At 48.9% G+C, this 12,204-nt stretch overlaps 1 protein-coding gene across 7 annotated transcripts in view; it reads right to left on the reverse strand.

The window, feature by feature from the left end:
- Positions 1-104: 104 nt before the first annotated feature.
- The window catches only part of kif16ba (kinesin family member 16Ba), a 23,379-nt gene continuing 11,279 nt past the window's right edge, over positions 105-12,204 (reverse strand). For 2 of the 7 annotated variants that reach the window (XM_085162658.1, XM_085162660.1), the window contains 8 exons: positions 11,336-12,204; positions 11,080-11,238; positions 10,894-10,996; positions 10,208-10,255; positions 6,564-6,686; positions 4,174-4,263; positions 3,631-3,714; positions 105-3,324 (listed from right to left, as the gene is read on the reverse strand). The exon at positions 11,336-12,204 is cut by the window's right edge and continues 460 nt beyond it. In XM_085162658.1, the coding sequence (XP_085018784.1) occupies positions 3,163-3,324; positions 3,631-3,714; positions 4,174-4,263; positions 6,564-6,686; positions 10,208-10,255; positions 10,894-10,996; positions 11,080-11,238; positions 11,336-12,204 (1,638 nt within the window). In that variant the 3' untranslated portion in view covers positions 105-3,162. Of the gene's footprint in view, positions 3,325-3,630; positions 3,715-4,173; positions 4,264-6,563; positions 9,019-10,207; positions 10,256-10,470; positions 10,522-10,893; positions 10,997-11,079; positions 11,239-11,335 lie in introns of those variants that run through there. The other 5 variants (XM_085162654.1, XM_085162655.1, XM_085162659.1 and 2 more) reach the window with 4 other exon arrangements.

The following is a 12,204-nucleotide window of genomic DNA, read 5'->3' on the forward strand; positions in this document are numbered from 1 at the left end:
GGCGGAGCACGAGGGCGGAGCACGAGGGCGGAGCACGATCGCTGCACGCTTAGCATGAAAGTGATGAATGTGCAGCTGTGAAACACGAGACAAAAAGAGAAACATCAGGATCCACACGTCAGCTTTTATTTAAATACACGGTCAATGTAGAAAAGTCAGTTATTAGAAACGCCGCCGTCACGTTTCATGTTTTTGCTTCACTGAGCACCAAACCTGGAGCTCCGCCTTCTTAACTGGTCTGTTACTACGGTAACCTCACAGCAGCACAAACACTGCAGAGGTCCAGCTCAGGTGAAGCTCGAGGCTACAGCAGTCAGAGGCCACGCCCCTAATCATGAAAACTTTAACACAATTTAAACCTCCTCAGCTGTTATGGAGGAGACGACGGTCCAGGGAGCAACCAGTTTATCAGGCTGTAAAACTGTGTGATTCTTATTTGAAGCCCAGAAGTTAAAGTTTAAAGTTTTTCCAGTAATTCTGTAAAAGTCGTTTATTTATTTATTTATTTATTTAATTTTTTTGCTGTAGAGCTGAAGGTTTCACTCTTCTCATTAATCGTGGTCACAGTTTCTGATGATGCACTCAGTGCACTAAGCTCAGGCTGCTTGAAACAGTTTTTTTCTGGATAATGTCACAGAGAGCTGGCTTGAAGTGGGCGGAGCTAAAGCAGACGGAGGCTGAACTGAGATAAAGGATTTGAGAAGCTTTGAGGCTTCGACTCGGAGTTCGATTTGTCTGAGCGCAGCACTCACAGCCCAAACCGTGATCTCGGTAACGTTCTGGGCGTCTCGTCATTCTTCCGACTCAATTAGTTAAACTGCAGGAATGTCTTAAAGACATAAAGACTTGGATGGCCACTAACTTTCTGCTTCTTAACTCAGATCAAACTGAGGTCATTGTACTCGGCGCTGAAAAGCTTAGAAATATGGTATCTAACCAGATTCTTACTCTGGATGGCATTACCTTGGCCTCCAGTAACACTGTGAGGAACCTTGGAGTCATTTTTGACCAGGATATGTCCTTCAACGCACATATTAAACAAATATGTAAGACTGCGTTCTTCCATTTGCGCAACATCTCTAAAATTAGAAATATCCTGTCTCAGAGTGACGCTGAAAAACTAGTTCATGCATTTATTACTTCCAGGCTGGACGACTGTAATTCATTATTATCAGGATGTCCAAAAAACTCACTGAAAAGCCTTCAGTTAATCCAAAATGCTGCAGCAAGAGTCCTGACAGGGACTAGAAAGAGAGAGCAGATTTCTCCTGTTTTGGCTTCCTGTTAAATCCAGAATTCAAAATCCTGCTCCTCACATACAAGGTCTTAAATAATCAGGCCCCATCTTATCTTAATGACCTTGTAGTACCATATCACCCTATTAGAGCACTTCGCTCTCGCTCTGCAGGCCTACTTGTTGTTCCTAGAGTATTTAAAAGTAGAATGGGAGGGAGAGCCTTCAGTTTTCAGGCCCCTCTTCTGTGGAACCAGCTTCCAGTTTGGATTCAGGAGACAGACACTATCTCTACTTTTAAGATTAGGCTTCAAACTTTCCTTTTTGCTAAAGCATATAGTTAGGGCTGGACCAGGTGACCCTGAATCCTCCCTTAGGCTACGTTCACTCTGCAGGTCTTGATGCTCAATTCAGATTTTTTGATCAAATCTGATTTTTTTGTCTGCTCGTTCACACTACAAATAAAATGTGACAGGAAACGCGCTCTAGTGTGAACGCTCAAAGCGGCCGCATGCGCAAAAGAAGACGTCACACACAACGCGCTCTGTTTAGACCCAGAGCAACAGTATTGTTTGACTGATGGACTTAATATAAAGACTTCAGACTTCACGTTTCCCAATTTTTGCTTTAAGTTATTTTGTTATTTACATAATAATGTAAATAACCTAATAATGATCCTTATTGCTGTTTTAGAGGAGCGCTGCTTCAAAGGATAGTTGCAGATTTCTGTCAGAATCTGCAGATTATACAGAACAAATAAAATGTTCACGTTTCTCCAACGTTGTCTTCCCAACAGTTTCACCGGATGGAAGCGTTCACGATGTCTTCTCCGGCGCTGATAATCGGCGTCTGTCTTGTGTCGGTGACATAAAAGACGGATTTAATGCGACGTGACCATCAAACAGCAGCTTTCTGAAACATCAGATATGTATCAGATTCAGGACCACATACGAAAGTGACCCAGATCGGATTTGAAAATATCGGATTTGTGCCGTTCACACTGTCACACCATGATCGGATAGATGGTCGCAGAGGGTCAAAGAAGTCGGATTTGATGCGCTTTCGCCTGCAGTGTGAACGTAGCCTTAGTTATGCTGCAATAGGCTGCCGGGGATTCCCATGATGCACTTGGTGTTTCTTCTTCACTCACTATGTGTTAACAGACCTCTCTGCATTGAATCATATCCGTTATTAACCTCTGTCTCTCCTCCACAGCATGTCTTTATCCTGTCTTCCTTCTCTCACACCAACCAATCACAGCAGATGGCCCCGCCCCTCCCTGAGCCTGGTTCTGCTGGAGGTTTCTTCCTGTTAAAAGGGAGTTTTTCCTTCCCACTGTCGCCAAAGTGCTGCTCATAGGGGGTCATATGATTGTTGGGTTTTTCTCTGGATGTATCATTGTAGGCTCTACTGTACTATATGAAGCACCTTGAGGCGATTGTGTGATTTGGCGCTGTGTAAATAAAGCTGAATTGAATTACACATAATGTAGACGCCTCACAGTAACCGTCCAGGTTCAGTGTGATCATTCACCTGTGTTGTGACAGCGCGGCGCTCAACGACAGAGCTCCGCCTCCTGATGGTTGCAGTTAAAACCCAGAGAAAGCGTCGCTGTGACAAACAGAGCAGCTCTTCTGAAACGAGTGAAGGTTTAATGAAGTGATTCTAAAACCGCTCAGACCCACTGAGCGCGAGCAGCTGAGCGCGTTACATACAGACCACGCATCGTGCAGAGTCCCACAAACACTCGTGCTGAGCAGCAGCTGATTGGTCGAGTCCGACGACAGCAGGGCGCCGGAGAGGAAAAGCTGACCTGCGCGTTTTCCCCGCTCCCGACCCGCTGAGGCGCCGGGAAAAAGGCACCGAGCAGTTCTGTTTATGTTTTGGTTTGTCAGAGGTTTCCGCCGCCCTCTGATGCGGCGCGGCGGTCAGCCGGTGCCGTGGCTACTGTACTCGAAGACGCCTTTCTTGAAGAACGAGGAGAAGTCGCAGACGTCTCGTTTGGACAGATGGAAAAGGCCGTCTTCGTCCGCGCGGAGGGGCGAGCTGGAGGACGACAGCATCACTCGGAACAAGTTCCTCAGATAACGCTGCAGGGAACCACAGAAGAAGAACGTCGCGGTGTTAGTGAGCCAAAACATTAAGAACACTCACAACTCTCATCATCCTCCTCACCATCATCATCATCATCATGACTCCCTCTGAGAATACCCGCCCTCGTTATGGTAGCCCCGCCCCCACACCGACCACAGCCAATCAGCTCAAACCCAAAAACTTTACGTTTGAAGTCTTCAAGTGAAAACTTCATAGAAAATAAAACACGTCCTGGTCACCTGTCGTTCAGATTACTGTAACGCTGTTCTCCCTCAATCAGCCCCAAATGTTCCTCCACGTACCTCCAGGTGATTCCGCCGCTCGGCGACCATTCGCTCGTCCCGGTTTCCAAACAGCTTCTTTGGCGGGAAATCGAGAGCGGCGAGCTGAAACAGAGAGTTCAGAGACACTGAGTATAAAAGTATAAGCTCTTCATCAGGACTCTGTGACGGATCTGTAAGGCTGAGAGGAACCTGGACTGAGACCAGGTGAGTTCAGGTGACTGTGGAGCCCCGTTTGGTTTCCTGCTGCTGCACCAGCCCCTCACCACAAAGACTCAAACCAGCAACTCAGGCTGCTTGAACCACAGTTTTTTTCTACTCTGGGATCTGGATGATGTCACTGAGAGCTGGCTTGAAGTGGGCGGAGCTAAAGCAGACGGAGGCTGAGCTGAGATAAAGGATTTGAGAAGCTTTGGGCTTCGACTAAGATTCGATTTGTCGCAGCACTCACAGCCCAACCGTGACCTCGGTAACCTTCTGGGCGTCTCGTCATTCTTCCGACTCAAACACAGAAACGTTTCTGCTGCTTTGCTCTGTAAACTGAAAGCTGATGACGTGTCTCACCTCTGGATATTTTAACTTCAGGCTCTTGTGCATTTCCCGGAAGCGGCTGTAGCGTCTGAACACCGTCCACGTCTCGTCCATCACAGTGATCTGACCAAAGAGAAGCACATGAACATCGAGATGATGGACACCAAATCTGAGCTCGCCGATCTACTCAGCCGGTCTACAACAATGACACATCTGGATCAGTGAAGATCCAGATGTGATCCAGATTGGTCACGAGTCTGTCAGAGGAACATTTCTACAGAAACGAAACCTTCCAGTGTTCGTCTGAGAACCTTTCACTGGCAGCTGCCTCTGACCGACAGGTGGATGTGACACAGGCGGCTGTAGCTGCTAGCTTCACCTGAGCTGGACCTCTGCACGTGTTGTTGGAGTGTTGTTAGCTGCTGTGAGGTTACCAGCTGTGGGTCTGCTGGGAGACTAACTCCGCCTACAACTGGGCGAAAGGTGGGAAACCCAACGGCAGGTCGTCAGTCCATCACAGGGCTCTGAAACTAGTCGCACATCCTGTTTATCTAAGAAACAAGCTAACGACGCCGATCGCACAGGAACAGGCTGACGATGCAAACAAAGTGCGTCCACCCTGCGTCACAGCCACGCGGCGAGCGGAGACCGCAGGAAGTCAATGCCATTTCGCCACTTTAAGTGAAGGCGAGCAACAGATCCAAGAAGCTCTGCTCAACTTCGAGGTGAGCGATTGAATCAACGACCAATGAGAGTGCAGGACACTGTAAATACGATACAGGGTTACCAAGGCAACCAGACCCTGGAACGTCTAAAAGCAAGGAGTGAATCGCTTCCAGCGTGGACGCAACTTTAGTGACGGCGGTGGCTCTCGTGTCGACTTTGGCCCGTGGCGATGGCGCTGCGCAGACTGCGATCAAACGACGGTTTCATGTAAACAGCTGAGCTTTTAATCAGAAATAGTTATTCACAAACGCGCTACGAGCAACCGTTTGCCCCCGTGCATCGTTGCTAACCGCAGTCATTCAAAGAACACGCACAGAGCGTGCAAGTCAAAGATGTAACTCAAATTCTTCTAAAGTTCAAATTTCAGAAAGAAACTAAAAGTAAGAAATGAAAATTGTGGACGTTGGCAGCGTCTTCAGCGTCGCTTTGTTCTTGTATTTGTTTTGTTAGCAGACGGAGACACATTATTTACTTCATACTGACGCCAGTGCACCACATCTGGACTTCAGACTTGAGAGAAGGCAAAAACAAAGTGGATGTGCGACTGAGGCAAATGATATAAAGCGTCTTGAGTGCTCAGAGTAGGAAAGTGCTGATTAACCCTTTAAGACCGACCATAGAACCAAGTCTGCCAGAGCTTATATTATATGTTTACATGCTGTGGAGCCATTTTTGGGAGCATTTCAAGTTGCTATACATCAATACAACCATTACAGCCTAAATTTTAATAATATGTCTGCATTAAGTGCATAGTAATTACATAAATGGCAAAAAAGTGCAATAAACTACAAAAAAATTAAAAATCGTTTTTGTTTTTTTAACATATATTTCTAGTTAGAGAAATTTAAGAGGCTTATCCCTCAAAACTGTAAATACAAAAAAGTTGCACAAAATAGTTTCCCACCACAGGAAATTTATTTTGAGTGTCTTCATAGTTTTATTTTTGAAATACACCAATTTTTATACACTGCAGGAAAAACGAAAATAAATATTATGATGCAAATTTGCAAAAAAGCAGCATATGCATCAAAATAAACTATTTCCAGCAGTGCAATATGAGTCCTAAGCATCCCAGAAACCACACAGAAAGTCATAAAGTCAAAGATAACTTTTAAAAACACCAGTATAGGCTCATGAGGCCCTGATGGTAAAAAACTACATTTCCACAAAATGACGTCACTTCCGGTTTCGGGCAGGTCATGGTGATAGTTCGCGCTGACCGAGAACAAGCTGATGGCATAAGATGTAAGTACAACTCCTCCGGCTTCATATGCAAAACAAATTATTGTGCTAGCTCACGTGGTTGCAGAGCTACCGGGATTTAAAAATAGTTACGCAAAACAGAGCGTGCTGCTCTGACCGGCTTTAAAGGGTTAAGAACGCGTCAATTTAGCATTTAGTTTCTCATGGCCGTCGCCCAGGTTCCCCCTGTGAGCCCTGCCCCTAACGCCGATTCACCAGAACACGCCTGCCCTGGTTTTTGAAAGTTGTTCTATGAACTCGTGACAATAAACGTTCTGACCTGCTTCATAAACACAGCGTGAGGATCGCAGGTCGTCACAGCTTCAGGGTTTAAGCGGCCAAACCATGACCCTGACACTGTACAGGTGTACCTAATAAAATGCACAAGCAGTGCAGACGCAAGCATGAAATCTCAGTTTTAACATGCATTTAGACAGAATCTGTGATTGACTCACCTTCACCTCGAACTCAAAGTGCTCGTCCTTCCCCTGCCCGCGGAGAACGTAACGAGGAATGCTAAGTTTGACAGGCTCCTGGAGGCCGCCACAGCTCGTCCCGGGAGGACGAGACACCAAGTGCTGGACAGGAAGTCGTTGGAAAAGAGAAGGAAAAAAGAATTGGAGGGTAAAAGGCTGACTCGGAAAATTACAATCAGGAAATTGTTCATTTACAAACCCGCTATAGCCAAAAACCTCCAAACAAATCAGAAATTAAATCAAAACTTTATTAGTCGGTCAGCATCCCAACATCATGTCTCTGCAAAGAAATTACACATGAAGTAACACGAACATGGAGCCTCTACAGTCTACATGGTGCCTGTACAAACAAACAAACCATCTGACGAATAAACGGCTGCATTTCTGTTTCATCAAAAGTTAAAAAGTTTACAATTTTATTAAAAAAATAGAAAAATACTTCAAGATGACCTTTTAAGGTCCAATTTATTAATTAGAATTTCTGTAACATCTTAAAATAAAGAAACACAAGCACACTGTGTCCAGGTGATGCTGGGCTTCAGGTGCACAGGTGATTAATCAGAGTCTGAGCTTCTGAGGAGCAGCCAAAGCATAACTTCCAGGATCCACACGGACCTCGATCAGAAGGAAGGTCAGCCGCGCCGCGTCCGAACTGCACGGTTTGTGGTTTGGGCTTCATAAAAACAAAGTCTACCACCACGCAGGTGTCGGTCTTCTTCACGAGCAGGCACCTGATGTCAGAGCGCTTGCGGAGTTTGACTCCTTGAAACTGTGGGTGGGTGGGGACCAGACTGGATCCCCGCGGCACCGGATGGAAGACGCCATCCTCTCGGAGAAGAGCTACGTGGGTGTCCGTCAGGAGGAACTGGGAGATGCTGTCCCGGTGCACACAGGTAGAGACTTTGACGCTGGTGTAGAGCAGCGGACAGATGTTAGCAAGTGAAGGTTTGCCGGGACCGTCCATGTTCCCGTGGATGATGTAGAGCAAGTCGGCGAGGACGCGCTTAAATCTGGAAGTGATGTGAAGCCCGTTGTCAAGGACGACGTCAGGAACTCTTGAAGTCCAATCCAGAGAGATTCCCATTAGGTCGGCAGAGAGCAGCGGCTGACGTTCAGTCTCTTCAGGGATCTTCTCAGGAAAGAGAGCATTCAGGAGAGCCCTGCAGAAGTCCTGAGTGAGCGCTTTGCTGTACGTGAAGATAGCTAGCACGGCGTCTTCGGTGCAGCCCGTTAGGCGGATGTGCTGCCCTGCCAGACTTATCTGGACTTCCCGGATTTCTTGGAGTTTAAAGCGGTGAAACATACTCAACATGTCTGTAGAATCCGTCCTCGCTGAGAGAACGATTAAGTCCGTCTCTGACAAAAGCAGACAGGCGGGTTTAGGGATGGGTTTCTCACAGTTAGCTGCTCGGAGCCAAAACAGACTCAAAACCTCGCCAAAATTCTCCCGAGGAGCCAGAGATTCCAACTTTTCCAGGATCCTCTGGGATGAAAATGTCAGTAGCTCAGACAAAACAGCCGGAAGCTCGACCAGCCTCTGATGAAACACTGCTGGACTGGTATCTCTCGAAGAGGACACGGATCCTTCAGGCCAACCAGAGATGTTCGGGATCGGTGGAGCTCCAGGATTCTGCGGAAGCTTCAGCTCACAATCCTTGGACAGATCTACCGAAGCGCCTTCGTGCTCTGCTGCGATTGGAGGATTCGGCTCTTGGTGAAGCCGTGTTTGACGAATCAGCGGCAGCTCTTTGGATATCGTGCTCACGTCAGGGAGGACAACCTTCATGTCGCCTGCGTGAACGTTTCGAACGATGTCCCGTGTGCCCTGAAGCTTCCTACCAGCATCTTTATACGCCTCGGACAGTTTGTCAGCAAAGTAGCCGAAGACAAAGCTCCTATTGGCCGTCACTTTCTCTGCTTCTGCTTCCAGTTCTGGTTTTGTTTGACCGATCAAGGATCCCATCATCTGCTGCTGACTATCTTGTAACCACTGAATCACCGAACTGATGCGTGACCTTGAGGAATCATCAGTGGGCGGTTTCGTCTCTGCTCTCCCTGAATCACATGTTTGGGATTCAACCTCCGAGTTAGAAAACGAGCGTCCATCGTGAACCTTTTCACCACGATCATCGTCAACACAGCAGGTGGAATCGCTTCCTTCGGATTGGTTGCTGTGCCGGTCTGGGATCACTTCTTGCTCAGTTTTGTGTTCGGCGTTCAAACAGTTGAGGTCACAAACTGCTCCGCCCACTTCTCCTTTGCTGAGGTCATCGTTTTTAGGAACTTCCACTTTTTCAATGTCTGTAGATTTTTGCGTTTCTTCTCTTTGAATCTGCACGAGACCACGTTCTGGTTCCTCTGACATGTTTTTGTGGACATTAGGACAGACTGCCTCAAACTCCAGGGAATGCTGGAAGCTAGACCCTCTGGCTCTCTGTGTGCACAAGGGGGGAGTCCGTGACTAAAGTGGAGGCTCTAGGAATTATGCTGAAGTTCATAATCCACCCATGAGAATTACAGTTCCTCCATCACCAGGTGCACAGGTGGGATGTAAGTGATTTAAATCAATAAGGTGAAGGTTTGTCATGCAAATTAAAGTGCACAAAAACTTCTTGAAACTCAAACACAGGTAGAAAAGCATTTGCAAACAGTTCACTTCCAGGGGCAAAGGTCGTCAGCTCATCTCAGCTTTGACTAAAATCATCTGCAAATACTGTTTTACCCAAGTTTGCACAGTTTGAAAGGAAAGACGTTTGGATCATTTCTGCTTCCCATGCTTTGGTTGACCATCAGCAGAGAGTGAGCTTTCTGTTCTTCCAAAAATACAAAAGATAAACCAGCTGCAGGGTTTCCCTGTGATGTTTAAGCTGAAACTGGTTTAACTGGTACCAACTCCTACTCTAGGATTACATGCACAACGCAGTCTTCTAAAAGAACGTTTAGCCAGCAAAGCTAGCTGACACAAAGCTAAAGCGGCCAGCAGGGGGCGACTCGTCTTCTCCTACACTTTTATGGTTTTATCGTCTCAGCTTCTGGTTTCAGGTCCTTTTGTTTCGTTTTAGACGCTGAGAACCAGTCAGGGCTGATTCAGGGCGGGTCTAAACTGTGACGGACAGCTGTGAACCTACGAGCTCGGTCATCACATCTGGTTCCAAAAGACCAAGATGGAAACGGCAAGAATGCTCCGTCTGAGGCTCAGAAATAAATACGTTCATTAATTCATTTAAAAAATGTTAAACACTAAGCGAGGAGGTCTGTGTCCATCTTTATACAGTGAGTATGAACAGAACTACAGCTGAGCATCTCAACTTGGAGGGTAAACTAGACATGAAGCCTGCTCTCCGACCTCTGAGGACACGCTCAGTTTTGGCGCCAAGCTGATGACGACGGGGTTAAAAAAGATAACTAATCCCTCGAACCCCCGGGTGAACCTCTGGGTTAAACGCCGCAGCTGGAACAGTCACTTCTCTGTTTGAACATTTAAAGAGAAAGCCCATTCTCTGTCTCCTTTCAAATTAAAAGCATATTTATCACCTTAGGATAGTCTGATTAAATTAAGGGCATGCACGAGGCACATCTGGAACACGCTTTAATAACGCGGCAGGATTCGACCCTGGTCTTACCTGATACTTGAGCTTCCTCGGATTAATGTTTGGGAGCTTTTCATCCTCCTGAAAACAATAAAAACAAACGTCAGTGTCTCCAAACATAATGTGTTCGTTCATAGTCGTTATTTGTGATGACAGGAGAAAGGGAGACGGATTAAATAAACCCAGGATAAATGAAACCCAGGGAGAGGAAATCAAAGCACATCTGGGACTCGTGCAGATTAGAGAGCAGGAAAAGTCTGATGGTGGGAATGAAGGCTGGAGGATCCTGGTCTTACCTCATCTGTCAATCTAACAGAGCTACAGTCGCTAACCTCCTCCTCCTCCTCCTGCAGGGTCAAAGAGCTAAACATCAGTTCTACAGAGAAACCTGGATTTATTCATCCGACAGGAAGCAAACAAAATCTGCACATGGTTGGAACGACAATGAAGCCACTGGACTGAAAACCTTTATTTGAGTTTTTAAAGCTGAATTCTGATCAACCTGACAATTAATCAATCACACTGCCAATCAGAATTTCAGAGTAAAAGCTGAATGAAGGTCAGTGGTTACTCTGAAAACGTCAGCGGTGGGGATGAAGCGCCTCGAGGCGACTGGATCAGATTTGTGCCAACGACCCAATCAGAGGACGTGCCGACCGCCGTTCTCGGGCGCTCGGCAGGTTAAATGTGGGCGTGATGAAGAGTGTGGTGCCTCTTACTCGCAGCGACTCTGTGGACAGAGACAGATCCATGCTGCTGCCGTTCAGGAGGTTCATCTTGCGTAGCCGCCGCTGGACTTCCTCCTCGATGTAGGCGTTTATCCTGCAGGGCGCACACACACACACACACACACAGTGAACACGGGGAGGCGGTCCCTGCCGAGTGAGGCGGGGCTTGGTGCGTACCTGTCGTCGGACAGCGGCAGCAGCGTGTTCAGACCCTGGATGTGACTGGCGGGCGAGCCGCCGTGACCCGCCCGCTCGTCGCCGCTGATGGAGTGCGTCCGGCTGGTGTCGTCGCCCTCGCTGATTCGCTGCCGCAGCTTCTGGATCTCGCGCTGCACTCTGCACACGAGACACACAGTGAGCCTTCAAAATAAAAGCCCCAGCAGGAATAAGTAAAATGTGGATTAAACCGGTCGGAATCCGTTTCCATAGAAACCTCTGCTGGTCCAGCTCCGCCCCCGTCCTCGGCGTCCTGGCGACAGAGCTCTTGCTCCTCTGCTCCTCTGCGTCGGGCTCGACGCTGCGCCTCAGGGCGGAGTGCCTCCTCTCCAGCCGGGCCACGGCCTGCTCCATCGCCTCCCTCTGCTGCTTCTCCTTGGACTCCAGGATCTCCTTCTCCTTCCTCCTCACCTTCTCCTCCTGCCGCGCCACGTTGGCCGTGAACTCGTACGTCTCCTGCAGCTGCTGCAGCTGCCGGGCGCTGTGCCAGTGGAGGCTCAGCTTCTCCTCCTTGTCCTCCAGCTCCTTCTCCACCTGGAACAGCGTGTTGTCGAGCCCCGGGGATCGCTCGCAGTTCCCGTTGCCGCCGCCGCCGCTGCGCTCCAGCAGCTCCGAGGCTCTCTGCTTCTCCTCGGCGAGGGCGGGGAGGAGGCCGTCGGCGAGGTTGGCGAGCTGTCGCTCCTTCAGCTGCAGCCTGTGCTCCGCCTGTCGGAGGAGCTGCTCCTCGTGGCAGACGGCGGTGGCGTCCTGCGCTCCCTTCTCCTGCGTCTCCTTCAGGTGCTGCTGGCGCTCTCTCAGGCCGTGGGTGAGGAGCAGCAGGGCGCCGCGCTCGGCGGCAACCTCCTTCTCCAGGCGCTCCCTCTGCTGCCGCAGCCCCTCCTCCAGCAGCTCCAGCTCCTTCACCTGAGCCGCCTTGAAGTCGGCGTAGCGGCTCTGGGCGGCCCGCGCCTCCTCGCCGGCGTCCTCCACGTCCGGCCGCTCGGCGGCCTCTTTGGCGCGGAGGAGGGCTTCTCTGATCTCTGCCAGCGCCCGCTGCTCCTCCTCCAGGCGGCGGGCGTCCTCCCGGGTCAGCAGGGCGGTGGCGGC

Source organism: Neolamprologus multifasciatus, chromosome 6 (genome assembly GCF_963576455.1).
Source record: "Neolamprologus multifasciatus chromosome 6, fNeoMul1.2, whole genome shotgun sequence".
NCBI classification, from domain to species: Eukaryota; Metazoa; Chordata; class Actinopteri; order Cichliformes; family Cichlidae; genus Neolamprologus; species Neolamprologus multifasciatus.